The sequence below is a fragment of the Phalacrocorax aristotelis genome, chromosome 15, assembly GCF_949628215.1.
Source record: "Phalacrocorax aristotelis chromosome 15, bGulAri2.1, whole genome shotgun sequence".
Taxonomy (NCBI): domain Eukaryota; kingdom Metazoa; phylum Chordata; class Aves; order Suliformes; family Phalacrocoracidae; genus Phalacrocorax; species Phalacrocorax aristotelis.
In genome coordinates this window covers 4,949,089-4,973,384 of record NC_134290.1, presented here as the reverse complement: position 1 = coordinate 4,973,384, position 24,296 = coordinate 4,949,089, and the positions used below count along the sequence as shown (strand labels likewise).

The window sequence follows — 24,296 nt, the reverse complement described above, 5'->3', positions numbered from 1 at the left end:
GCCAGCAGGTCTTCTCCAGAGCATGGACCCCAGTGGGGAGAGCCCTCCCGGCCCAGGGCCAGCTGCGCAGAGGGGACTGGCTCGGGACCCCCCCAGGCCATCCCCAAAGCACCACTCTGGCTCAGTCTGGATATCCTCCCGCCCAGAGACTCCAGGCTCTCCTGCCTCATCAGAGGTGGAGACCTGCCCGGCTCCACTGCCAACAGCCGCTGGACATCCAGTCTTCTCCCTGCAGGGAACAAGGACTCATCCTGCCCAGGATCATCCCCCTCAGTAGGGACATCCCCAGCAGGCTCATCTTGCTCCTCCTTGGAGAGCAGCAGGGGCTTTACCATGCCCTCCCAAAACCTGGCAGCGAAGTCCTCTGTGCAGACAGAGCTGGAGCTGCTCCGGTCCCCCGGGCCGGGCGGGGAGCCGAGGTGAGCCAGCCCCCAGCAGCACTCCTCCCATGGGACAGGGCTGGCGTCACCCCGGGGACACCTGGTATGGTGTCCTTCCCGCTCTGTATGGGAGAGCAGAGAGCTGAGAGCCCCACTGCGCGTGGGCAGGGGTGGGAAGGAGCCATCCCATCTGGCTGGGTCTGAAGCAGCTCGGAGGTGACGGCAGTGCCTGTTCTGACCAGGGAGCATTTGGTGCTCACCTAAGCACAAACACTGAAGATCTCTCACCCCCTCCAGCAAGCTCCTCAACCTCAACGGCTTCCAAAAGCAAAAGCCATGATATTATCCTTTTTCTTTTTTTCTAAACCAGGGTAATTTTTCACCCATGGATGCTCCCAGGCTCCACCACAGCAGCCCAGCTCAGCGGTGGGTGAAGTGCAAAGGCTTGCAGGGGCAACAGGGCACAGGGGTGGGATGCTGTTAGCTCTTCTATCATGAAAAATGGGAAGCCACTTCCTGATAGAGATTCCTGGTCCCAAACTGCCCTTTGCATTTTTGCAAAAGCCCCTCCGACAGCACTTGTGTTGCAGCCCCAGGTTCCCAGGGTACAATTTTGGTCTCCTAGCACTTGCTATTTTGATCTCCACGGTGCACTGTTTTTTCATTTAAATAGCGGTAGCTGCCAAATCCTCTGCCTGGGCATCAGAGCATCTCCTAGTCCCCAGCGAGGCATCGTTCTGCAGGAGGGTTTCAGTGTACCAGGCTGGGGGGTGCAAAGCAGAGCTGAGAAAGCACCAAAGCACCCTGTCCCCACTCACCAGCCATCAAGGAGCCATCGAGGAAAGTGTTGGGAGAGATGCAACCGACTCTGCTGCTGCCAGTGCCTTGTGCACCGGTGTCGTGCCGCTGCAGAGGGGAGAGCGGGCGTGGGGCACCACCCGCCACCAGTGTTCATACAGCTTTAGTGCACCGGGAGGTGGAGCAGGGCAGGAGCACCCCCATCAGTGTCAGTGCTGCACTGTCCCCTGGGTGGTCCCACTGCACCCCCACAGCTCAACCCCACGCCGTGACCCCCCTCCCACACCCCACACCTGGCTGAGACGGGCATCAGTGGGATCCAGCCTATGGTCCCAGCATTCCCTTGCCCAGGATCCTGCAAATCCCGGCTGCTTCCTGGGGTCCAGGTCTGCAGAGGAGGTAAGAGGAACAGCAGGTCTTAACGCCCTGGGGGGGCAAAATCCCCCACGCTGGGAGAGAGGGACACTCCTGTGGGGACAGGCAAACTGCTCCACTACAGAGCAGGTGGGACGAGCCCATCCCCAGCAGCACGGGAGCAAAGGCATGTTGATCCAGGACTGGGGGAGAGCTGGGCAGTCCCATGCCCTGGGTGCAGCGCCAGGCACCAGCGCGAGTCTTACTGCGTTTCTGGCCTCTGAAGCCAGCCTCCTCCATCTCCACGTCGGCCACCTGGGCCTGCAACACAAGGCAAGGTGAGGGTAACACCCTCTAAAAGGCCCCATGAACTCATTAGGCTTCAGAGTGAACATGCTGAGAACCCACCTCCTGGAGCCGTGGTGCTTGGCTGAGGGCCACACCGCAGGGGTGGTGGGCGGATTTGCAGGTGCTGCAGGGCATGGAGGTCTGCCTTTCATTACAGTTGAGACGCCAGCAGCCTTGCTGCACCCAGGAGCTGCCAGGCCCTCAGCCCCGGTGCCGTGTGTCCGGTGTCCTCCCACCTGTGCCCAGAGCAGGCCGGGATGCTCGTCCCCGCCACCGGGTGGGCTGTTGGCATGGGCCAAGCGGGGCCCGGTGCTGGGTTCCCCCACCCGAGCCCCAGCCTGTGCTCACCTGGCTGAGCTGGGCTGGGGCACGCAGGACGGTGGGCAGGGCAGCGGGCAGGGCAGGCAGTGCTGTGTGTGCCTGTCACCCAGCAACCCGGGGCTTCCCCTACCCGCCTCCACAGCCCCTGCCAGGAGCTTCCTCCACCTGCCCTGCGCCTCCTCTCCTGGGCCACCTACTCTTGGCCACCTCCTGCACCCAACATCCCCATGGCCATCTCCTTCCCACCATACACAGAGAAAACTTCCCTCAGCACCTTCTCCAGGGCCACCTCTCCTGTCCCCGGGAAACCATCTTCTCCCGTGGCCAACCTCCACTGGGACATCTCCTCCCTGGTCTTCCTTCTTCTCTGAGATCTCTCTCCTGGAAAACCTCCTTCCATGGGTACCTATCCCTGGGCCACTTCTCATGCTCCCGCTTTCCTGGTCCTCCTCACCTGGGCAACCCCCCCTTAGATATCTGCCTTGGAGAACCTCTGCTGGGCCATCTCCCACCCAGCCCTCCTCCCCCTCCGAGCCACCTTCCCCAGACCATCTCCTCTGGGCAACCTTCCCCCTGACCTTCCCCCTTCCCTGAACAACCCCTTCCTTCCCTGGACCTCCTTGTCCTCTGGGCCACCTCCCATAGCCTTCCTCCCCATGGCAACCATCTCCTTTGGACAACCTTTCCTAGGCCATCTCCCCTCCTAGGTCCCCTTCTCCTCTGAGCCGCCTCCTGTGGTTCCTTCCCTGGCTACCTCACCTGCCATCCACCACGGGCCGAGGCCCCCCATGCATGCCCGGAGCCCACCCACCTTGGGGTTCCTCTGGGACACCCACCTACAGCCTTGAGAGAGTGACAACCTCAGCACTGCGGCTTTTAAAACTCCCAAATCCAAGTTTTATTACCATGTAGAAGAGGGATCACTCACAATATATTGTTTAAAAAGAAATACATTCAACAGCATTTACAGTGGAATGACATTAAAACCCTCTGCGGGGGGGAACAGAAAGACCAGGAGATGGTGCTCCAATTAAGTGTGGCCACTAGATGATCTCTGGAACATACAGCTTTTTTTAAAATTAGCCTAAAAAATGGGGGATTTCTGTTTTGGTGGGTGCTCCTCACACTCCTCCGAGCTCCGCTAAGCTGCGCAGGGTTCGTGATGGTAATTTCAGATGCAGCGATGGGGGGTACATCAGAGAGGACCCACTGGGGTCCCAGAGTCCAGTGGGACCCTCGGTGCCAGCACTTATGGAGCAACATCTCGCTCCCCACCCTCCTCTGCTGCGGGAACGCTCGGATCCTGGTTCGGGGACAGCCTGTGTGGGAGTTTCTCACCTCTCCAAGCTCTTGGGTAACGCTTCCATTAACAACGCAAACAAAAAAAAAAAAGGCATTTTGAAGACCTCAATTTCTAGGCCATTTTACAGAACCAATTCAGGTTTCAAGTGGAACCAAACTCCCCCGGGCAGCTCTGGAGGCCATCACAAGCCCAGCCAGCAGCGTAGTTTAGTGCCCAGTTTAGTGCAGAGCATCCTCCGCTCTCCCGAGGAGGCGAACGCCGAAGGAGTTCTGCACACCCTGGGCCCGCGACACCCGGCAGCTCTCCGCAGGCTGCATCCCACAGCAAATGCAGAAGTTTGGATCATTCAAGAGCTGCACCGGCTTTACCGAGCCATGGGCAAACCTCGGGGAAGGGTCTGGAAGGAGCAAAGACACCGGACCGGCTGCTCTAACGCCCAGGAGCCAGGTTTGGAGCATCATCCTCCTGAACACGGCGGATACCAAGCACCACCCTTCAAACCCGAAATGCATCCTTTCTAAAGGGAGTATCTTTTTAACACCGTTTGAATGTGATCACATCCAGCTTCGGAGGAAGATGGTGCTTCTCTGCTGGGGGAATTAGTCACCATCAGCCCTACACCCTACCTCCAGGACAAGCCTAGGGAATCGTACTTGTGCTACAAAAACTCAGACAGACACTTCTGTCCTCGTTATTTTTCATCTATTGTGTACCATAGAAATTTAAGCAAAATAATTTTATATGTATTTATACATATATATAAATTAGAAGCAAATAAATAAGATTAAAGGGTACATTGAAATCAGTGGGTGTTGCCACTCCAATAGCCACTCACTACTGTTACGCCGTACAAGGGCTATATATACTGTACACGTAGGGTTGCTGTAGTTAACAGGTATGGAGGTGCTGGAAGAGAAGCCGACCAGGAGGAGACTGATGGTTGAGGAACCTGATTGCATAAGTGTCCCATGTGCAGCCTGGGTGTTCCAGTTACCATTGCCTCAAAGTTCATTATTGCTAATTATCTTCCAATGTGGATGTGACAGTCCATCTGGGGGTGGCCTCTGACCCCCGGGAGGCAGCACTCAGTACGGTATAACGAAGACCCAGAGAAGAAGACATCAAAAATGAAATCTTACAGGGCAAACGGGGGTGTCCAGGTCTCCCCAATACCCTCTGGCCCAGCGGATCCCATCTTTGGGGTCCTGCCACCCCTGACCTCCCCTGTGGTGCTGGGGACCGGCAGTAGGGTTCTGCATGGTCAAGCACCACTCATGCCTGGTCCTCACCGATCATGGGCAGGGCTTGCTCCACTCCTCCCGGTGGGTCCAGGGCCGCCGCAAGGTGATGGCACGCAGGAGGGGTGAATGGGGGACGTGGGGCTCCCCCGGCCCCATGCTCAGGCTGCCTTAGTGGTGACCTGAAACTGCTCCTGGGAGAGATTGGCCACACGGAAGGAGAAGGAATGGAGCTGGGCGCTGGGCTGCGGGTACCCTCCAGGCTCAGCCTGTGACCCCCCCGTGCCAGGGGACTGCGGACCAGACCTGTCTGCCTTAATGGGAAAGACACGGGGACGGGAGACCCAGGACCAAGGCTGCGTCCCAAGGAGGCTCCAACACAGCAGCAACACCCTTCCCTCCCACCCGGCCTTGGGTAGAGCTCAGCAGGGAGACGCTGCCTAGAAACCCCGTTCTGAGGTCCAGGCTCCTGCCAGGCCCTGGGCTGCAGCGAGGTGGAGCGGGAGCGAGCCAGTATGAGGACCCCAGAGCATCACTGGTCTACAGACCTCTTCTCTCTGTGTCTCCTGGGCATTCTTGACCTTGGCGAGACCATTTCCCCCTTCGGATGCAGTTGCAGGAAAACCAAACCAAGCCTCACTCAAATCACACTCACAAAGCATCATGTTAAAGACAGCCCTAAGCCTTGACTAAGCATAGCAGACTGCGGGGAATCTGCTCAAACGCTTCTTAAAAAAAAAAGGGGGGGGGAGGGGCGCAAGGACGGAAAATGTCACCTGCTAAAATATTCTAATTGGTGTTACTGGGATGACTGTGCACTGTAAGAGCCACCAAGAGCCTCCGGGATCAAGCGCCATGGCCCCTGGAGACAGTTTTCTGAGCAGGATGCAGAGTTGTTTGTGTCCGTCTTTGAAGGAACCTGAACCAGGAGCAGATATTTAAAAATAAAATAAATTTACAAAAAAAATTTCCATAAAGTCCACACACAAATGGGGAAAAAAAAAATAACATCAAAGAAAAGAGCTCACGCAAATGCACAGCATCCCCACACTGTGAGCATCTTTGGAAGTCGACGTCTCAGCCGATAAAGCCAAGGCGTTGAAAGATAGAGGCAGCAACTCCAGATAGCAATAAATATGCTAGGCTAAAAACGAACCAGATTCACGTGTCCTCGTCCCTAATTAGTCGCTGAAAAAGCCATCGTTTAAAAAAAAAAGGATGCTATTTATTAGTGAGTAAAAAAATAGGTTTGGAATCCCTGTTTAGATTTTCTTTTCAAATTTCTGCATGTATTGACTCTGTGTAGGTATTTGCACTGTTAACTGCTGGCGGGACGCTGCCAGCGTGTCTTCACTGTCCCTCTGTCTGTCCCGGTGAATTGAGGTGCGGGTTCAACCACCCCGGCGCAAGCGGAGCGGCTCAGAAGATGTCAGGGCACGTACTCCAGTCCTGCTTGTCCTTGGCCTCCCAGTAGCCACCCTTATAGATGCAGATCAGCTCCCCCGTCACAGCATCCACCTTCCGCTCAAACCACAGCGGGATATAGCCTTCGTAGTCCTTGCCTGTTCGGGGAGAAACGGGGTAAGGGCTATTTTTCCTGGTGAGTCCCACACTTCCCCCGGTCGCTTGAATCGATGTAGGGTCCATCCTTCATTCCCCAAACCCAGTGGGGTTTCTTTGCCACATCCCCTTCCTGCAGCAAGGGGTGTCCAGTCCCTGCCTACCAGCATCCCTAAGCATCTCACCTTCCTCCAGGGCTTCCATGGCCTCGGCCTCTCGCCTCCGGCGCACGGCTCGCTGCTTCTCCTCCAGCCGCTGCTTCTCCACGTTGGCCTCGTCCCAGCGGCCACTCTCCATCAGCCGCTGGTCGGGTCTCAGCCGGCTGTCGGTGGGAGCCACTCGCTCCTCGGGCTCATTCAGGGTGAGGGCCAGGTCAGAGAAGAAATACATATTCTCGGCGTTCTCCCTGCAGCCAGAGAGCCGCGATCAGGACAGCAGAGGTGGTGCCTACCTCAAGCAGAGCTCCCCAGCCCTTCGAGCCCTTGCATCTCACCCCAGCCCCACTGATGCTGCTCCTGCCACCCAGAACAAGATGTGCAGAGGTCCTTCGGGGAGCCCTGTCTCCCACCCTCTAAGCGGAGATGCTGATGACACCTTGATGGGTGTCTTGGAGGGGAGCACACTCCTCCTCCATTGGCTCTGCACAGGGAAGCTAAAAACCAAGCCTACAAACTCTGAGTGCTGTATTGCACAGCCGAGACAGGAACAGTTTCACCCAAGAGCTGCTGGATCCCCAACTGCAGAACTGGTGGCACCAAGTGGAGGCTGCTTTCCACCGGGGACCATTCCTACAGAGTCTCCAAAGTAGGGACCAGCTGTTGGTGCTACCAAAGGTTGGAGACTGGTTTGGTGTCTGAGGGCAGCCCCATCGCGGGTGTTGGGAGAGTGTTGGTCTCTGGAGGGCTAAAGTGACCAGTGGGATAGGATGGCCAGGACTCAACAGCAAGGCAAAGCAGCCAACACAGCTCCCAGCTACGGCCAGCAGCCCAAAAAGCCAAACCCATAACCCCGGCTACCCAAAACGTACCTTCAGGTGTTCCCCAAAGCCACCAACCCCTTGCAGGGACCTGCTCTTCCCTCCTGCTGTGTGCTCACACCCCAGAAAAAGCTGCACTGCCACCCAAGTCCTGGTCCCCTTCCCAAGTCCTAAGGGCTGGGCACACGAGCCCCTTCCATCCTGCAGGGATCAGGGCAACAGCGTTAATCCCCGCCCAGCTGTTGCACCCCCGAGCACAGCACCCTGTGTGAGAGGACTCACGGGAGGGGGTACTTCTTCCACAAGACCTTTGGAGACAGTGTCTGGTAGACAGTTTTCTGTTTGCCCTCTGTGCTGGTGCTGCCGTGGCTGCTCTGCACTATCTTGGAGCACTCCATCTTCTCGTCCCACGTGCCCGACATGACGTAGTGGGCTTTACCGTCGGCATCACTCACCACCCCCGTCACCTGGCAGAAGAAGATGGCTCTGGTGGCATTTGTAAGTGCCCAGAGGACAGGGAGAGGCACAGGGGGGCAGAACGCCCTCCAGGTGCCCCAACCGGAGCAGCTGGACCTGGCGATGTGTGTCCTCAGGGAGCGTCCTGGGGAGCATGGGCCCACACTGACCATGCAGGTGGATCTCCAGCCCATCAAGTCCTTTCCAGGTCTCCATGCTGCAGCTCCGGCACATGGAGAGCTGAAACACTGGCTCCACTGGGACATGGCTAGTCGTCCCCCCCGCCCTCCCTGGTGACCCACATCAGAGATGCCAGCGCAGCTCCTTGGCCCTATGCTGGGGCTCATCCCAGCTGCAGAGAGAAGAGCCAGGTCTCACCCCACGCAAGGCTGCCAGAAGGAGTAGGGAGATATCTGGATACTTACCTTTCGGGGAACGTCTCTGGAGAAGTAGCTGTAGGGGGTAAATTTCAGCTGGCATTTATCTTTTGACTTATGGTTAACAATCTCTATTTCACCAGACTAGATGAAAGACACAGAACCACAGCAAGTGAGAGACTTTGCGAGGAGACAAATCAGGTGTTAGTTGTAGTGCAGGTACAAATCAACATGAGCTGCAGCATCACTTCTGGCTGCAGCCACCCCCACCAGCCCCACAGCTCACCAGCAGCAAGGTAAAACCCATTACGTGCATGACCACCCTGCCCCATGGAGCTGCGAGTCTTGGGAAGAGCCATTAGGAGCTCCAAGAAGCCTCCTCCCCCATCCCTGCCAGGTAAGCACACCTTCCTGTTGTTGTAGGAGTATGGTGGGGACACCAGGCAGCACTGGCATACACCCCAGGAAGGCAATGCCCTTCCAGCCCTTCTGCCCTTCCCTGGAGCCAGGCAAGGCCAGGCAGGACCCATCACCTTGGACCCGTAGCCACCAACCTGGTCAATCCAGAGCTTGCCCACAATGATGTTGTGAACAGTGGAGGTGACTTTCCTCCAGACGTAGTGATTCCCGCTGGAGTGAAACTCGAGGTGGATGGTGCCTGCGGAGAGAGGAGCATCCCCGAGCTCAGCGAGGGCAGATGGCTGGGCAGGGCTGCGGGCACCTTCCCCTGGAGCACAGTGACACCCCAGCACCATGCTCATCCCTGGAGCCGACCTGGGCCCTCTACCTGCATCTCCCATCATCATCCCCCAGCCAGGGATGGGGCTGGATTCATCCCTCCCTTGCTACACGCTCCATGGTCTGCTGCGGTAAGGGGGCTGCAATACCTGCAAGGCCCTCTGCCCTCCTTCTGCCCCACCTCTCAAGTGTCGTGAGACCAGCCAGGCACCAGCACAGCTCTGGGACCAGCCCTGGGCATGCTGCCCAGCGTAAGGACAGGCACAAGAGAAATCGAGCCTTGGAAGGAGGCAGCTTATTGCATCTGGCTTCCAGGGAGAGGGTTAAAACAGGCAGCAAGCTAACCTTTAAATATCATTTAAGGAGAAATTCATGGGCAAGCAGGATATTTCCAAAGCACATCCGCTATGGTGCTAGCAGCGGGCAAAGCAGTCTCCCTTTGCAGCTGGCATAATTTCCATTTCCATGGCAGATGAGTTATCATAGGGTTGTCTGTGGTCAGGAGCACAAATCTGTGCTCCCAAGTTGCTTGGGCTGCAATTCACTGAGCACCACACGAGCCCAAGGGACGAGCATGTTGCTTGAACCTCTGGGGTACTGCATGAGCAATGCAGGAAAAAAGCAAGCCCCGATCCTCCCGGATCCTCCCAGCCTAAGTCACCTACCCAGTGGCATGATGGAGAGGTATTTGCCCCTGAACTTGCTGGCGATCGTGATTTCCTGCCACAACGTCCACCCTCGCTTGGAGTAGACATGATGGGCAGCTGCCGGGGGGTGGTGGCTCACCTGGGGGAGAGGAGAAATGGCCCGTAAGGTCACAGCCATCAGCACTGGAGAGCCCTGGCAAGCGCTCAGCTATCACAGCGTGTCTCCTAGGAGAGGTGATAGCTCCACACCAGCTTTGGCCTTCAGGATGCTCCAATGTACTGACCTGAACCACCCAATCTTCTCCTCGGCATTGGGGTGACCTCCTGTGAGGTACCCCAGCAGCAGGTGGAGGTGCACTGAGCTCCTGCCAGGATTTTCTAAGACTCATTAGCAAAGCATCAGCTGTAACAAAGTAACTTGAGTAACTATTGCTGTGAGATGACGCTGTACTGTGACCCCAGGACACGGCCCCACCCTCCAGAGATCCCAGCTGAGAAACAGGGACGTGCTGAAACCCAGCCCAGATCCCCAGTGTAACAGCACCTCCTACCAGCAGCAGATCCCACTGCTCTGCCTGGCAACTCCCAGGGGACACAGGTCCCCACGTTGTCCAAGGCACATGGGCCTGCCCAGCCAAGACTCCAGCTTTGCCCCTACAGACACCCAGGGCTGGAAAAGCAGATATGACACCCTCCATCCCCAGGGAAGACTTGTAAAAGGATGGTGCTCATGTTCTCCTGCACTGGAAAAGCTGTTGAAAAACAAGGTGGGAGCAGGACATCCCAGCCAGAGGGCTCTGCCCTCCAGGGGGTCTCACCCAGCTCACACACGGCGCTCCGACGCAGCCTACGCTGCCCATCACCAGGAGCTCGTCAACCACCGGGTCCTGACAGCCGCGCCACCAAGTTCAGAGATTATTTGCACCGATGTAATTACAGGCTGAGCGCCCCAAGCTACTGGATTACAAACGTGAGCAGAGCAAAAACATCTCCATTAAATCCCACTGTCACCAGCAGGAGAAAATCCTATTTGGATAACTGGATTTCAGGCACAAGATTATCAACGCTTTGCTAAGCGCATCAGTGGGCTGAGCAGCACACACAGCATCCAAGGAAAGTTCAGAGCAGTGGGAACAGCCTCCATCTCTCCACCCCACGCTGCCTGCACCAACTGCAGCACCAGGGCAAGAAGCACTGCCAATGCTGCACCAGTGCAAAGCCGCGCTGTCGCCAAATGTGCCCTCTGAGATGGCTCCGGGAGGGAGATTGAGAGGCTCTGCTCACGGACCGAAGGCTCTAGAGTGCTGCAGTGGAGCAGGTTTGCTCCGAGTCACAACAAACCTAACTTTGGATGAATCTCGCATGCCATACCAGCGAGGGAGGCATGCAAGGACCAGGCAGGAGAGCTGCACCCAGGGCTTCAGCCTGGCTTGTGGCTCAGTTAACATGGGGGTGTCAGAAATACCCAATTTGGGTACAGATGTAGGAGAACTGTGACCAACCAGAAAAACGTAATTCAGGGCAGATTATTTATTTGGGTGGGACAGGGATGGAGAAAGGAGGGTGGTGAAAAGGAGGGTGAAGGAATAATAAAAGGGATGGCAAGGTGTGAGAGTGATGTGGTTGGGGATGTCCAGTGGTACCTGGAGGGCAGCAATCGGCTTCATCACTGCAGCCCAAATGAGGGTAATAAACCCAACCTGTTGTTCTGAGCATACCCCGGGAGGATGAGGGGTGTCGCTGGCTAAGGGATGGATTGAGCATCCCAGTACGCAATCATCTGCTTCTTATAACACCAGGCTGAGCAGGATGACAGCCCAGGGAGACAGGGCACTATGGAGGTGCTGGAAAACAGAGACCCCCTAATTTCTCTCTGATGTGCATAAATCCAGCTGGGGAATTTGGCTGTGTGGCAGGATGGGGGAATCACTGCCAGGCAAGGGGAGGTGAAGGTGTGATGGTGTGATGAACCTGAGCTCTGCCATGTTCACAGCGAAGTGCCAGGGGATGCCTGGAGGGAAGCTGCTGCCTCTGATCTGCCTCCCAGGAGCAGGAAAGGTGCTGGGCAGAGCAGGAAGGGAAGGCACTTTCACAGCTGTAGCTCAGACACTCTGGCTGGCAGTGTCCTGGCTTGCTGCAGCCCAGGGCACGAGATCCCAAGGCTGGGACAGACCACATGGGCATCACTGAGGACGATCAAAGCTGGCTGACATCGGACATGCAGCTTTGGATGGCATGAAGAGACAGCAGAGACACAAACCTTGGAGGTTATCTACTGAAGCACCTTTCCTTTTGTCACGGGCAGGGGGCCGCATTTCCAGGAGACCCCACAGAGACTGTTCAACGTCACTGGCCAGAGCAGCGCAGCCAGGAGACATGGGATGTGACTGGGGATGCTGTCCTGCCCCAGGCCAGAGCTTTGCAAGAGTCTGCCAAGCCTGGGCACCCGTAACCATGGAGGGGTTTTGTCTGCCCCTACATGTCCCGCGAGGAGCTGATGGCAGTGTGGCACCTGCTACAGCAGCTGCTCCAAACCTAGGCACAAAGGGCCACGGCTTGGAGAAGACGACGATGAGGGACAGAGACAAGCTAAACCACTTCAGAAGAACACAGGGATGCTGGTGCAAGCCTGAGCCTCCTTGCTGCATATTCCCAGCGCTCCCCATCTGCAAGTCTGACACTTGCTGTGAGCATCACGCACCAAAGCACAGCATGCTGGGATTAGCAGCAAGACCCTTTTCCCATGCAACGCCTCCCCAAAAAGCCCACAGGGCTCAGGGGCACCATCTGCTGAAAGGCTCTGCAGATCTTGGACCTGCATTGGCCTCTGCAGAGTGACAGAGGTTTGTGATTTTGTTTGATGCTTCTGAACACTGAAAGACATGACGGTCGCTCTGCCCCTGAGATGGCACAGCCACCCCCCGGAGAATACAGAGCTCCCACCAACGTGATGTCCTACCTGCAGGGGGTGGTAATTGGCCCCATCCATCCCCAGGAATCCAGGATGGACTAGCCAAGTGTGCCAAATATTAAACAGTCGATTTTCTTCATAGGTTGCAACTCATTAAGCGCTCCAGATTTTTAATTAAGACCTGCCGTTTGACTGATGCGTGCCAGATGTACTCTCTGGTTAGAGTATGGGGCTGTCAGAGGTTCTTGGGTTGCCCCCAGGCTCTGAAACTAAAAATGTGCAGTCCAAGAAGAAAGAAACAAGACCGCAAGACACTCTCTGTCCCAAAGACACCCTGAAACAGGGAGGAACCGTACCAGAGTTCATGGGCATCACTTACATGGCTAGGAGGGGGCTCGGGCGAGGAGAGCTTCTCCCTTTCTGTTCAGGTGTTGAGATGTGACAGCAACCCCAGCTCCAGGCAGGCTGCCAGGAGACAAGCAGGGTGATGGACGCCTTTCTGGTCCCCTTCTTCCCCACCTCCTGCTCTGCGACACTGTAACAGGCACACTGTCCTCCTGCTTCTGAAAAATGGCCTGGGCTGTGCCCACTGCTGCTTCTGCCAGTGCCAACGGGGATTTGCGGGCTGCCTCAGCCCGGAGGAAGGCTCACTGCGAGGAGATGCTGGGTCTCCTTCAGGGAAGGGCTGCTTGGGCTGGACACAAGCAGCAGGGCAGATACACAGAGCCCCTCCACAGACCCCGGCTCACCTGTTCACACAGGGAACGGAAGCCAAACTCCTCCAGCCGGTCAAGCTCGTAGGTTTCCCCCAGCAGCGGGTTGAATGGCTTTGCAGTGCGGTGGACAGTCGTCGAGTAGGAAGACACTGAAAACGCAGCGACGAAGCACATCTGCTCTGTGGAGCTCTCACACTTAACTGCTTTGTCCAGCAGCTCATGGTACTCCAGATCCTCCGTCAGCCTCTGCAGCATGGAGAGCGGCTCATTGAAGTTTACCTGAAGGGGGAGAAGTAAGGGTTAGCAAAGCAAGAGAGATGTCAAGTGAGGCACTTCACCCTTTGCCTTTTTCCCCCAGCACGGTGCCCTGCTACCCACAAGCATCCCACACATTTGGCTCTTCGAGCATGGTGTGATGCACCCCAAGAGTCAGGGTGGTTGGAAACTGCAGAACCGAAGCAGCGGGCCTGCAGGGCAGCTCACGATGCGGGCTGGATGTGCTAAGGCACACTGCCGGCACGCTGCCTCTGCAGCATCACGCAAATGTTAAATAAAGGCAAGAAACACGTGCCTCTGCTGTGCTCCCTGAACCGTACCATGAAAGCATGAAGGCTTTGAGGTTCCCAGCTGAGATGTACCAGGGAGGTGGCAGCCCCACAAGCTAACCAGATATATTCCCAGGTATCACCTTGATCCGGAGCACCAGTGACCCCCAAAATGAGCCTCAGCAATGAGACCGGCTCCCTCCTACCTCCCATCCAGCATCCATTGAGCAAGAGGCAATGCACGGCAGGGGTGTGCTGCTCCCTGGGCTGCCCTCCATCACCTCCTGGCAAAGCCATCCCCATGCCGGGCTGCAGTCCAGCTGCTCAGAAAACCTTGAAAAGCCCCATTTTGGGGTCTCCCTGCTCTTGGAACTGCAGCCCCACAACAGCACCCAAACTGCATGTGAGAGCTACAGGCGGCGGCAGTGGCAATGCCCCACGGGGCAGAGACCCAAGGAGAAGCTCTGTCCTGTGAGAGCCTGAGCGGGTTGCATTTCCAGCCCCAAGTCATTGCTCTGACAATTAGAAAACTGCCATACATTGCCAGGTTGGACAGGCTGCAAACACCTCTGGGGAAAAAAAGAAGGTTGATTTTAGCAATACTGTTCTGTTCTGAAAAGAACTGAAATATAAAAGTAATTGAAAGGAAGAGGGAGATACTTTGTCTCAGAAGGTCTTCTGCCTCAAAACCATGTGAGATTCACTTATTTTCAGTTCAGAACAAAGAAATATATTTTAGAAGGAGCAGATGATTGAAGGATGGGAGGACCACTTCTATAAGCCAAGTTACTTATTTCACACTAAAGAAAACAAACCCCAGATCATTCCACTCAGGAATTTAAGTAGCAGGGATCTTACAGCATCCAAGAAAGAAAGCTGTGTAGAAAGGGCAGCTTCACATCCACAAAAATGAGGAAATCACAGCCGGCTTGAAATAACTCTCAGGAGAGATGCAGGCAGCACAAGAACAAAACAGTAGCTGCATCCTCTCCACCGGCGCTGCTCGGGCAACGGCAAAGCAAAATCCTTCCATGGAGGAAGAAAGATGAACTCACCCGAAATACAAAATCCCTAAAGCTCTTTTCTTCCTTTTGAATGCTGCAGGTTGGTTTGTTCAGAGGAAAAATTAAGGAGCAGTTTTTCAGTCCATCACGTCACCCGGGAAGGGGATGGGGTCTCAGGAAATGCTCCTAATTTGCCAAGAATCGGGTGAAGCACATGCAAGGAGAAACTCCCGTCGCTCAGTGTGCACAACAGGCTCACCAACAGTTTGTACTATAATTAACCATGTTTCCAAACAGCCCTCCCCGAGCCGGCTGCTCCGCTTCCATCTCCTCCTCATTTGCTCTGTTTACTGCAATGTCAGCTTGAAAGCCCTCGTTCGGCAGCTCTGCCTCAATTCACAGAGCTGCTGGCTTTTCCTGTGCTCCAAGCATGTGTACTATGGAGAGAGAATTTAAATGGCTGTTTAAAGGAGATTAAATTGCCCCTTGATGCCTTCCATGGGCTGCTTGCTCTTGGGGTGAATCTCCCAAAGAAATACTGCGTGTAGCTGAGCTTGCGGGGTGCAAAGCATCTCCCTGCCTCTGTATATGTATAGATATCCCAAGAGAGGAACTGACAGCAAGTGGTTGACGCCGGGCTCTGCTCCTTTACAACCCATACCTCTGTTGAACAGTTTACAGAGACAGCAGTGCTGGGAAACCAGATCCGCTCACCCCAGGGAGGACATGGAGTAATTACATCCTCTGAGCCAGCACTGGGGGCTGCTGTGCAAGCAGAACATATTGCTCTCAGGTTTGGACTCAGCTTTACCAGCTCCCAGAATGATTTGATTGATAGGGAAGGTATAAATTTCCTCTCTCCAGGCACTGGCAGCTGCTGCTATTTCATGCCCCGAGTATATTTCTGTACCCATCACGCCCTTATCTGATATTGATGCTGCTGCAGAAATGCTAACGGACGGCACCAGGCTGTACATCTTGGCTGGAAATAGCACAAGAAAGAGATAAACTCATCGCTTTCGCTCAGAGAGTGCCAAGCACTGCTTTAAGAAGAGACAAAACACAATCGATTCAGCATCCAAGCCCCTCTAACATGCTCCTTCCCCTTTACCCAGCAAAGGACGGACCCCAAATATGGCTCCAGGGCTATGGATCATATTTTTCTGGGCTACTTCCACTCCAGTCAGTGCCCCAGGATCACAAAATGGCGGGGGTTGGAAGGGATCTCTGGAGACCATCTTGTCCCACCCCCCGCTTGAGCAGGCACCCCCAGAGCAGGGGCACAGGGCCGCGTCCAGGCGGGGTGTGAATGTCTCCAGGGAAGGGACCCCACAGCCTCTCTGGGCAGCCTGTGCCCCTGCTCTGGCACCCTCCATGTAAAGAAGTTCTTCCTCATGTTCAGGTGGAACTTCCTGTGTTCCAACCTGTGCCAGTTGCCCCTTGTCCTGTCCTTGCGCGCCACTGAAAAGAGCCCGGCCCCATCCTCCTGACACCCACTCTTTAGATATTTATTAGCATTGAGAAGATCCCCCCTCAGTCTTCTCTTCTCCAGGCTGAACAAATCCAGGTCTCTTAGCCTTTCCTCGCAAGGGAGATGCTCCAGTCCCCCAGTAATCTTCATAGCCCTCTGCTGGACTCTCTCCATTAGTTCCTGTCTTTCTTGAACTGGGGAGCCCAGAACTGGGCACAGCACTCCAGACATGGCCTCACTAAGGTGAAGTAGAGGGGGAGGGTAACCTCCCTTGACCTGCTGGCCACAACCCTTTGAATCCACCCCAGGACACCATTAGCCTTCTTGGCCACAAGGGCACATTGCTGGCTCACGGTCAGCTTGTTTTCCACCAGCACTCCCAGGTCCTTCTCAACAGAGCCACTTCCCAGCAGGTCAACCCCTAACCTGTACTGGTGCCTGGGGTTGTTCCTCCCCAGGTGCGGGACTTGCTTTTGCTGAACTTCATTAGGTTCCCCTGGGCCCAGCTCTGCAGCCTGTCCAGGTCTCGCTGGATGGCAGCACAGCTTCTGGTGCATCAGCTGCTCCTCCCAGCTCGGTATCATCAGCGAACTTGCTGAGGGTGCACTCTGTCCCTTCGCCCAGGTCATTGAGGAATATGTTGAACAGGGCTGGCCCCAGCACAGACCCCTGGGGAACACCACTAGTGACAGGCCTCCAACCAGACTCTGTGCTGTTCATCACGACCCCCTAAGCTCTGCCGTTCAGCCAGTTCTCTGTCCACCTCACTGTCCGCTCATCCAACCCACACTTCCTGAGCTTACCTATGAGGATGTTATGGGAGACAGTGTCAAAAGCCTTGCGGAAGTCAAGGTAAACACCATACACTGCTCTCCCTTCATCTACCCAGCCAGTCACACCATCACAGAAGGCTATCAGGTTGGTCAGGCACGATCTCCCCTTGGTGAATCCAGATTGATGACTACTGATAACCTTCTTTTCCTCTACGTGCCTGGAGATGACCTCTAGAATGAACTGTTCCATCACCTTTCCAGGGATGGAGGTGAGGCTGACTGACCTATAGTTTGCTGGGTCCTCCTTCTTGCTCTTTTTGAAGACTGGAGTGACAATAGATGCCGGTCACCCCCAGCTGTTTTACACCTTTCCCAGGCTTGCCAGGACTTCATGGGTTTGGGGGAAACAGATTCCTTATGATGGTGCCCAGTCCCACTCATGCTGCTTACTGGGCTCATGAAGACCTGCTACAGAACTGGCAGCCTGGAAAGGGCTGGTTTGCTCTGAAAAAAAGGGCTGCCGTTTTGGGGGAGCTTTGGCGTGAGCAGCATTTCGTCTGGGTATATGAGGCACAGGGTTATTTGTCTGCAAGAATTAAACGCACATCCCACTTACCCTCTGTGGCAGTCCACGCGAGGGGGCTTCCTCCGGACAGACCCCTGCCAGCAAACCCTCTTCCCTGACCATCCACAGGAAGCCTTTGCCCCAAGGAGCAAAGCCAGCAGCACCCAGCAGTGCTGTAAATTGTCCCCATGGCACCTCCTTCACTAAAAGGCTGCTCTTGCAAGGAAAACAAAGGCACCCTGGGTCCCTAGGGTGAAACACGGCCCTGCCGTGCTGTCAGTGCAAGTGGGGCTGCTCTCTGAGTATCGTGGCCCCAGGACGCACACTAAGAAAAGCGTTATCAACGGAAAGGTCTCCTCTTCTTCTAGCCCCCGGGTGAAATACTTGAATCCTCAAGGATCCAAGGTGTCCTGGTTCTCTCCTTGCCTTGGCACTAGATTGGCAGAGGACACCTGGGCAATGTCCCCTCTGCTCCAGCTCACCCTGGCACTCATGTGAGCAAGCCGCCAGGGGCATGGGCACCCCAGGGCGCTCCACAGTCAGCACAGGAGAAGGGGTCAGTCCCAAAGACAGAGCTGACCCTATTCAGATAGTACCTAATGTAATAGCCATGACATCAGAGCTATTTACCAAAAAGCAATTAGCACTCCAGCTCCGCGCTGCTGAGGACAACCTCTCCCTGCCTGGCTCGTTTAGCTTGCTGGCTGTGCTGGCTCTCTGGCAGCAGGCAGATTATTTCAAGGGACAAAAGAATTGCAGGGAAACATACAGGGCTTACAGTCAGCAGAGCTGAAGGGCAAGGATGCATCAGTGCCGCATCACAGGGCTGGGGCGAATAGTGAGGTGGTTTCAAAGGGCTCTGCCGGTGCAGAAGCCAGTCTCCCAGGATGGGGTTGGCAGCTGGTGACATGGTCCTGTGCTACCACAGCACCTGGCAGGACCACCTAGAGCCATAACCCAAATCCTTGGTACAGCCAAGAACCACACCCAAACTAAACCCCCAACACTGGCATCACAGCAGCACCCTCTCCACCAGCCCTTGTCACCCGGAACAAGCTCACTTACAGGCATGGGGATCTTGGAGAGCTCTTTACCAATGCAGTTCTTCATGATGCTCCAGAGGTTAAGGCTGTAGTTGGGTTTGTCGGGGATGCGAGTCCGTCTCCTTTTCTTCGGCAGGAGATCTTTGCAAGTGGACTCATTGCAGCTGCTTTGATTTGAGCTTTCAAAGACCTGTGGAAGCAACAGAAGAAACCGGTCTAAGCTGGACTCACCCAGCATGACCCAAATGTTCCCAGGAGCAGAAACCGCAGCTCGGGAGACACTGCATGCGTTTCTCCTGGGGAGCATCACTGTAAGCCTATTCTCCAGGGCATGGATGAATTAACAGTGCAATTGCCCCCCAACAACTCCCTGTTTCCCTTAGGAGGGTGTTCAGGGTACTGCTGTTAAGGCCACTGACATCTGTCCCCCACCATGGCACACAAAGCAACCAACTCTACTCCATCCTGGAGGCATAAGAAGGACCTGGATGGAGAGTCCCTCCAACAACCTCCTCCCCTCCTGCTCCTCTCCCCAGTTTCATCCCGCCAGGACCATCCCTCCCGCTTTCACCCAGCCGCTCACACTGTCCTCCAGGTTCCAGTCCTCAGGGTGGCCCTCGCTGGCCCCACTCAGGTTACTGCCTGAACGCCTGTGGGGAAGAAAGCACCAAATGGAAAACACAAGCAAGGGCAGAGAAGAGGAAAGAGCAGCCCAGGTCAGTGCAGCACACCCACCATCACCTGGAGCGTCTCCCTGCACCACCCAAGGGTGCTCCCAGGAAGGCAACAGGGTGATGGAGGCCGCATGCAGGGACTGGTAGGGGATGCTCAGCACGGGGCATCCCAGCCTGGGGGCTGAGAGCCTCTGGGTTTGCCAGCAAGCCCAGCGGCTTGACTGTGGTTCAGACCACAGATGCCTCCAGCCCAGACACCCAGGGAGGTATAAGAGCAGATTAATGCACACGAAGGCAAGGTAGTCCCCACTTCTGCCCAACACTCCAAGAGATCTCCCTCCAAGTCCCTGTACAGGCTCTCCTTGAGCCCATATGAGCTGCTGGGGAAGAGGATGCAGCTTTACCGCAGCACGAACTTGACGCCTGCTTCGCTATAGCTGGGGCCACCCTCAGCCTCTCTCGCTCCAGCAATGCAAGATTGGACAGGCGCAGTACAGAGCCCTGGGCAGAGGCAGCCCGTTTGCTCAGCGGTGTGCATGCAGAATAACCCTCCATGGGAGAGAATACTGCTCTCAAGTCCAAGCACAACACCAGGCAAACTGCCTCACCCCTACTCTTCCCACACGTGCAGCAGGTTTCACCACACTGCACCATGCAACACATGGCCCTGGGGCAGGGACTCGTACCTGTGGTGCCTGGGGTCTGCGCTTACAGTGATAAAAGCTGGTGCATCCTCCATGGCATCAAAATACTCCGTCTCTTCATCTTCATCACTGGCCTCTCCTTTGGCAGACTGCACGCTCCCTGTTGGCGCAAAGGGTTTGAGATACTCAGGTGTTGCCAGTCCCCTTCTGAACCCATCAGGCGCAAGTCTGTCCCCAGAGCCCACCCTCCTCTCGCCGTGTCCCCTCCAACGCTGGTTCCCTTTGCAGCTTGTCCCACTTCTCTCCATCCCACTCCACAACAAGAGGATGCCATACCGATTTCCAGCTCGTAAAAGCAAGGATGCGCTCTGGCAGTGCATATCTGGCTCCCCAGCCTGAGGCCGCAAAGCTTCCCTGCCATGCTTGGGAGCACCTCCAGAGATGCCACGAGGCTGCCTGAGCCAGACACAGACGACTCACATGCCCAACCATGTCTAACATGGCTGCCACTCCAGCACCGCCCTGTCTGCTGGGAAATCTGGTTTGGATTAAAATGGGGAAAAAAAAAGTCACGTGCTTCAGGTGATGCTCAGAGAGACTTCCCAGCTGTCAGGTTTTCCAGCCCTGCACTTCTCCTCCCTGCTGGAGTGGGAGCAATCGCTACAAAGCCGGGAACAGGCATTCATTGAGGTGACTTTTGAGTCCTGGTGCAGCTTCCCTGTTCCTGCCCTTGCTGCGCTGCCCCCCAAGCACCGCTCTGCCACAAAACCACCACTCGAGCAGCCGCGCTGAGGAGTCAGGCAGCCACGACGGTGCAGGGCACAGGACAGAGCTGACCACCTCTCTCTAGGCCTCTGGGTGGTACTGCTGCTCTGGCAAGGGGGGGTGCCACAGGTGTCCAACACAGCGCTGCCGAGGCCACGTGGAGGGAGCAGAACAGCCACCCCGACTCCAGCCACCTCGCCGCAGCAGCCTGTCCGACTCAGCAGTTGGCTCGGCTTCCTGGCAGGGTTTGGCAACCTCCTTCCCTGCATCATTCCCACATCCCTCCAAAGGAGCAGAGTCACCCTTTGCAGTGGGCTTGGGCCAGATTTGTGCCTCCAGCCATTTCCCCCTGCTCTCCCCAGCTGCGCCACAGAATCACAGAATCACTGAGGTTAGAAAAGATCCTTAAAATCAGAGTCCAACCATTAATCTAGCACTGCCACGTCCACCACTAAACCATGTCCCAAGCACCACGTCTACATGTCTTCTAAATACCTCCAGCGATAGTGACTCAACCACTTCCCAGGGCAGCCTGTTCCAGTGCTTGACAACCTCTTCAGTGAAGAAATTTTTCCTAATATCCAATCTAAACCTCTCCTGGCACAAGTTGAGGCTGCTTCCTTGAGGCCATACAAAAACGAGGGCAGCGCCTGGCACTGTCATCACCCCCCAAAACAGCCACTATTATCTCCCTTGAGTCTATATATCCTTAAAAATAAGACAAGGCATTAGTTGCAGTTTTTGGCTACCGGACTGTAACTAATGCCTCTCACAGGGAAGGAGATTCAGCACAAATATGCAAAGCTGTTAGATTTTATTGCCCTGTAACTCTTGTGACCAGCAAATCAGCCCCAGCTGTGCCACTGCCATTCTGCACAGCTGGGAACTCAGCAGCGCCAGGGGACCCTGGGCTTCCTCCGAGCACCACGGCTGCCCTCCAGCAGCCAGAGATGTGCCCACTGGTGAGGGTTAAAGCTATTGAAATATTCTGAAACAGCACGAGCAAGCTAGAGACACAGCCCTCTTCTGCACCAGTATCTTGGGGACATCCAAGTTCCCAAACAAGAAGCAGCAGGACAGTTAGGGACAATTATGGCATAATAGGATCCATTAGAAAAAATAAATCATGGGCATAGAGGGCATTGCCTTGTACAGCCTTCCCATCCCTGCTGACTTGCTGGGAGCAATCAGGCAGAAAGCCCCCATCCACCCAGGGCTTTCCAGACTGCTCTACCCCTGTAACAGCACCCAGCCCCGTCCCCGTGGCCTGGGCTGCCAGCGCTCACCCTTGGCAGTGCTGGTGATGCCGGTGCTGCTGGAGGACAGGCCGGGGGCTCCGCGGCAGGCTCGCTCCAAGCTGTTGTGCTGCTTGGCTAACTGCTCGATGGTCTCCTCCAAACGGATCCTCTGCTCCCGCTCATACTGCAGCACCCGCTGCCATTTTCGGCTGTGAGTTTCGGCTAAGTCCAGGAAATCGCGGCAAGCCTGGAGGGGAGGAAGGGACACATCAGCACCTGGCACAGCCCTCGCAGCCCAGGAGCTCGTCACGGAGCCAGTGCTGGCACACAGTGACTCCAGAGCTGACTCCCAACCACTCCCCTCCTCCTGTCCCAGGACCGCAGAGCTCTGCACAATGCCCTGTATCCACAGGGCTAAAATCAGTTCAGGTCTGACCATCCAAATCTGAATCACCTCCAAGGAGACAGCTGCAACACGGACAACTGCTCTGAGTCTACGAAGCCTTCGTGATGCCCCATCTCCCGCAGCAGCCCAGCTCACCATGCCCCAGCCCTGCAGCCTGTTCCTGTCACCAGCCCCATCGCTGGTCCCCAAGAGCCCAGGCTGGGGTCACAGAAACCTCGGCCAATCCCAGCCCTTTGCAGATGCCCCGAGATCTTGAGCAGCCACCTCCATCCCTATCCTGCAGATGAGGAGAGATCTGGACAGGACAATGGTCCCCAGGGTGACAGCCACAGACAGAAGACGATGCTCAAGCTGGGAGCCAGCAAGCCCTTTGCTCCCAGAAGGCGGAGGGGAAGGATGCCCAGCTCCTCCCCAGAGCCGCACAGCCCAGCGGACAGCACAGGGCCTGGCCTGGCCCCCGTGACACATTCACCATGGCCTAAGGCCCTTTCCTGTCCACAACAGGCCCTTGGGACCCAACCAGCCATGGGGACACATGCAGACGCACTGGGCACGAGAGGAGGGCTCATGGCGTGCACTAAGCAATGCCTTGCAGGATGCACAGCATCCCTGTCCCATGCCAACAGGCAGAGGACAGCTGGGACACTGCGATCTAGGCTGATAGGAGAACCCCTCGGTGGCATTAACCATCGCCACAGCCCCCCAAGCCCTGCTCAGCATCACCACGATTGCAGGCATTGCCCACCCCTGGGTGCACCAGATGCCCAGTGGGAGATTTCTGGGTGCAGGGCATTCACCTGGGGACAGGACACTGCCAGCTCCTGCAAGCTGCCTTTCTATTGTCCGTCAAGAGAGAGCCAACCCTCAGAGCTCTATTTTTAGGTCATTTTTCATATTAGACTGAAATACCAAGCCCCCTTGGCCTCACTATTTCCTTTGCAAACGATCTCACATGAAACTGAGCACAGAGACAGGGCTGCACCTCCTCCTCCCACCCCTAAATCTCTGCAAGTTGGGACACACTAAACTACTTCTTATGCTTAGAAGCATGAAAATATTGTTTTTATGGAAATTCTAAAGGAGTTTGGAGACAGGCTGGCAACTTGCAGGCAGATAAACTGTGCTTGTGCTTCAGCCAGCACCAACTCATCACCATACCAAGGGACGTTCTCTTTAGATAAATGCTGGCTTGAAAAACTCAAAACTATTCAGAAGGACTAAACCCAGAGAATTCTGAATGTCTAACAGACTTCTAACCATCCCCAGGACTTGGCTATTGTCTACTTGGATTTCACATGTGATTTATTCAGCTCTTAACAGGTTACTCTAAATTTGGGCTGTAGGTGGCACATGAATATCAAGGTATCTCCTGGTCAAAACAGGCTCAGGGCTTCAGCTTCCATGACCTGGCCTGATTTTACTAGGATTTGTCCAAAAAAAGCTTTGACTCATCCGTTCTTCATCAAACCTCTCCTTTGGATAGGAGCAGGATTTGAGTCTCATTCAGTGAAAGAAGTGTTTCCTTTAATAACATCAGAAATGAATCACCAGGAAAGTGACACAAAGCATCAGGTTTTCATATTTTAGGTGAAGAAGCATGAAACAGAGGGAACAAATATCCCAGGATAATACAGTAAAATGCAGGTGGTGGGTGCGTGTGCTTCCAGTGACAACCTGAACACTACCACGTCCCCTGGGAGCTCACAACCATCCCCAGCCTCACCTCGAGGAGCCCCCAGGTCGTGGGAAGAGGCAGGAACCAAACACAGATCAGATAAACGAAGGACGAACATGAGTTTGCACCTGTCCTTTGGAAAAAAAGATCAGTGTAACCTGCCATGTTTAAAAAGATGTTTTGCTTTGTATTCACCTCTGCTCTCTCCTGCTTCCTAATACCTGCGGCATGGAAGGACCTGACCCTATGTTTGCGTTATCTCCACCCCCTATTGCTCCCACCTGCTCTCGCTGTGCACAGCTCCGTCCGCAGGCAGGTTTCTGTGGGATCAGTCCCAGCAGCAAACTGGCCAGGGTGAATTTAAACCCAT

The 24,296-nt window shown here is 55.4% G+C and overlaps 1 protein-coding gene across 3 annotated transcripts in view; it reads right to left on the bottom strand.

Annotated features, from left to right (window-relative positions):
* Positions 1-5,945: 5,945 nt before the first annotated feature.
* Positions 5,946-24,296, bottom strand: part of OSBP2 (oxysterol binding protein 2) — a 127,237-nt gene continuing 108,886 nt past the window's right edge. For all 3 annotated transcript variants that reach the window (XM_075109961.1, XM_075109962.1, XM_075109963.1), the window contains 11 exons: positions 21,894-22,092; positions 19,885-20,002; positions 19,108-19,174; positions 18,547-18,714; positions 13,157-13,402; positions 9,515-9,635; positions 8,666-8,769; positions 8,160-8,255; positions 7,561-7,745; positions 6,488-6,708; positions 5,946-6,304 (listed from right to left, as the gene is read on the bottom strand). In XM_075109961.1, coding sequence (XP_074966062.1) covers positions 6,162-6,304; positions 6,488-6,708; positions 7,561-7,745; positions 8,160-8,255; positions 8,666-8,769; positions 9,515-9,635; positions 13,157-13,402; positions 18,547-18,714; positions 19,108-19,174; positions 19,885-20,002; positions 21,894-22,092 — 1,668 coding nt within the window. In that variant the 3' untranslated portion in view covers positions 5,946-6,161. The remainder of the gene's footprint in view (positions 6,305-6,487; positions 6,709-7,560; positions 7,746-8,159; positions 8,256-8,665; positions 8,770-9,514; positions 9,636-13,156; positions 13,403-18,546; positions 18,715-19,107; positions 19,175-19,884; positions 20,003-21,893; positions 22,093-24,296) is intronic.